The 3,697-nt window shown below is 49.5% G+C and overlaps 1 protein-coding gene across 2 annotated transcripts in view; it reads left to right on the top strand.

Annotated features, from left to right (window-relative positions):
- Positions 1 to 2,743: 2,743 nt before the first annotated feature.
- Positions 2,744 to 3,697, top strand: part of GEMIN5 (gem nuclear organelle associated protein 5) — a 51,330-nt gene continuing 50,376 nt past the window's right edge. For both annotated transcript variants that reach the window (XM_058440077.1, XM_032158471.2), the window contains exon 1: positions 2,744 to 3,006. In XM_058440077.1, coding sequence (XP_058296060.1) covers positions 2,841 to 3,006 — 166 coding nt within the window. In that variant the 5' untranslated portion in view covers positions 2,744 to 2,840. The remainder of the gene's footprint in view (positions 3,007 to 3,697) is intronic.

Below are 3,697 nucleotides of genomic sequence, written 5' to 3'. Positions count from 1 at the left end.
TGGGCCGGCGCTCGCGGTGTGGTCAGGCGAACCTGGCTTGGGAATGAATGAATTAATAAAGGCCGAAAGCACGTGGACTTCCGAAAATTCACCTGGATTCAGAAAAACTGAAGCCCCAACTCACAAACTAGAAAGGAGTAGGGGAACCGAATCTGTGAACAAGCCACCTAATCCGGTGGTCCTCAGTTTTCTTATCAGAAATGACTAAACTTAGGGCACAAGCTTGTTGTAAAGATCAGTTGAAATCGTATGAAAGCTATTTTATTTCATTTTATTGAAACAGGGTCTCTCTCTCGCTCAGGCTGGAGTGCGGTAGCAACGACCTAGTCTTACTGCAGCCTCGACCCCGGGCTCAAGCCACCCTCTTACCTCAGCCTCCCAAGTAGCTGGGACTACAGGCGCACATCACCACGCCCGGCTAATTTTTGTATTTTTTATAGAGAAGGAGTTGCCCCAAATTGCCCAGGCTGATTTCAAATTCCTGGGCTCAAGCAATCTGCTCTCCTTGGCCTCCCAAAGTGCTGGGGTTAGAGGTATGAGCCACCAAACCTAGCCTAAAATCTCTTTTAAAGAGCAAATAGTTCAAATATGATGTATGCTGTCCTAATCCCTACTAATCCGGTTGACCTTCAAGAATGAGTTTATATTCATCTGGCATTTACTGCCTTATGTCCGGCAGGTATTTCACTAAATCTCATTTATTCCTCACAGCAATCCAACAAAGCATGGATTATCATTTTCCTTCTTCAAATGAGGAAACATATTTAGGATAGGTTAAAGTCTCTCAACTAACAACTGGCAAACCAGTGATCAATCTACGGCTAGGTGCCTCCAAATTTGTGCCCCTAGACGCCTGCAAATATATGTATTTGACCTCTCTGTATTAGAATAACAGGTAATTCAGATTTTGGTTTGCTACATATGGAGAAGTGTCAGATACCCAACGCAAACAAGCAACACACGAGTAGTGCAGAATCTGAGCATTTCAGCATTTTTGAGTTGAAAGGAAACTGTTCCACACCATTTACCACATACAGCTTCCTTCACACAGCTGGCCCTCAATCAAGCAAATCAAGAGTCACTCCATTTGCTTCTCTTTCATCTTTGAGTACCCAGAACCCAGAGCCAGAATTTCCACCCAGTTGCAGAAACTGTTCTTTCTCTTTTTAATTCCAGATTTGTACTTTCATATTTGTGTTTGTTTTATTTTTTTGAGACAGGGTCTCACTCTTGCCCAGGCTTGAGTGCAGTAGCTCGATCACAGCTCACACCAGCCTGTCTCCTGGGCTCCATATTGTAATGGCCAACCTTGTTTTTACTAACCCTGTTTTTAGACTCTCCCTTTTTCCTCTGATCACCTAGCCTTGTTTCCACCTGAATTGACTCTCCCTTAGCTAAGAGAGCCAGACACACTCCATCTTGGCTCTTCCACTGGCAGCCCCTTCCTCAAGGACTTAACTTGTGCAAGCTGACTCCCAGCACATCCAAGAATGCAATTAACTGATAAGATACTGTGGCAAGCAATTTCCAGGAATTCGTCTGATGGATAACTCCCAAAGCTCCGAGTCTATCACCTTGTAATAGTCTTAAAGCCCCTGCACCTGGAACTGTTTACTTTCCTGTAACCATTTATCCTTTTAACTTTTTGCCTACTTTATTTCTGTAAAATTGTTTTAACTAGACCCCCCCTCCCCTTTCTAAACCAAAGTATAAAAGAAAATCTAGCCCCTTCTTCGGGCCGAGAGAACTTTGAGCGTTAGCCATCTCTTGGCTGCCGGCTAAATGGACTCTTAATTCGTCTCAAAGTGTGGCGTTTTCTCTAACTCACTCAGGTACAACAATATTTTTGTTAAGTGGCCTCTTGTGCATACCTTTTTTTGTTTTGTTTTGTTTTTATTTGAGATGGAGTCTCGCAATGTCGCCCAGGCTGGAGTGCAGTGGCGCGATCTCTGCTCACTGCAACTTCCGCCTCCCAGGTTCAAGCGATTCTCCTGCCTCAGCTTCCCTAGTATTGGTTGTCTAGGGATTGTTGCATTTTACTTTTTTTTTTTTTTTTTGAGATGGAGTCTCGCTCTGTCTCCAGGCTGGAGTGCAGTGGCGCGGTCTCCGCTCACAGCAACTTCCGCCTCCCGGGTTCAAGCGATTCTCCTGCCTCAGCCTCCCGAGCAGCTGGGATTAGAGGCGCCTGCCACCACACCCGGCTTATTTTCTTATTTTATTTTATTTTTGTATTTTTAGTAGAGACGAGGTTTCACTATGTTGACCAGGCCGGTCTTTAACTCCTGACCTCGTGATCCGCCCGCCTTGGCCTCCCAAAGTGCTGGGATTACGGACGTGAGCCACCGCACCCGGCCTCTTGTGCATATCTTTAAAACACCTCCACAACTAGCAAAGTTCTCTGGCACATAGCGTTCAAAAAACGCTAGATGGGATAGTGGTTGAACAGGTCCAAAGAATAAACTGGTAGCGTGGGGCGGTGGTTCCACTAGTCTAATCCTCTAATTTTGTGCCTTTCTGTGGGAAGTGAGAATGCTTAACCTCGGGGCTGTGTTCAGGCAACACCCGACCCTAGCCAGGGTTGGGGCGGACCGCCTCCCGCGGGCTAGGTACTGAGGGCTACCTCAGCACGCGTGGTCCCGCCCTTTCCAGCCCGGCGGCAGCGGGAACGGAACGCGCGGTGCTGGCTGGGCCTCGACGCGCACCGTAGCGACTGCCCGAGAAGGCGGAGCTCGGAGTTCACCCCGCCCCGCTCCCTACCTAAGGCGTGAGGCTGCGAGCGGTCGGCTGTGGCAGCTTCTCTTGGCTGTGGCAGCTTCTCTTGGCTCTGACGGCTTGTAGTTATGGGGCAGGAGCCGCGGACGCTGCCGCCCTCCCCCAACTGGTACTGCGCCCGCTGCAGCGATGCCGTGCCCGGGGGCCTCTTTGGCTTCGCCGCGCGGACCTCCGTCTTCCTTGTCCGCGTGGGCCCGGGCGCAGGCGAGAGTCCAGGGACACCCCCGTTTCGAGGTAACTCACCACCCTTGGGCCCGAGACTTACTGCCCTTTCTACGTTCCCCAGGGGCGCCGAGTGGACGTCTCCAGCCACCCCGTTTTCTATAGCTAGGGAAACTGAGGCCCAGGCTGGGAGGAGAGGAAGCCCACAGTCACTAAGCTGAGTTGCTTCTGGTCTCCCAATGATACACCATGCTGTGGCCTAGCGGTCCCGCCTCCTGGAGCTTCCACGTGGGGCAGCTTGCTTACTGAAAAGTTAGCCTTGTATAGTCCCGGCCATTTATATGGCTCTCCCTCCCAGCCCGGTGCGCGCCAGACCCCCGGGAGCCTTCCTAAGGGGGTCCTAAGCAAGATCCTGCAACGTGTGGCATTCCTTACTGTAAGATGAATGGGTTGAAGCAGATGCTTTCAGGCTCCAAACTAGGCTTTGATTGTGCCTTAGGATATGACATGCCAGGTAATTTATTCTGGCCACATCTAAATAAGAGTCACTTTCACATTATTTGAGCTGCTTTCCAGTCTGCGAACTAAGCAGAGCAAGATATATCAACATTCATTTCACAGTTGAGAAGCTGAGGCTCAGAGACTTGTTCGAAGTCACGTGGCACAGCCAATATCAGCACTTGGGAATTCTGATTGTAAGTCTGTCGGTGTTTCAGTTATACCATGGGTTAAGTAACTACAGCATCTGCTTACTCATCATCCA

This window comes from Hylobates moloch, unplaced genomic scaffold, assembly GCF_009828535.3.
Source record: "Hylobates moloch isolate HMO894 unplaced genomic scaffold, HMol_V3 SCAFFOLD_6, whole genome shotgun sequence".
NCBI classification, from domain to species: domain Eukaryota; kingdom Metazoa; phylum Chordata; class Mammalia; order Primates; family Hylobatidae; genus Hylobates; species Hylobates moloch.
The sequence above is the reverse complement of the archived record's forward strand: the minus strand, read 5'-3'. Positions and strand labels throughout refer to the sequence as shown.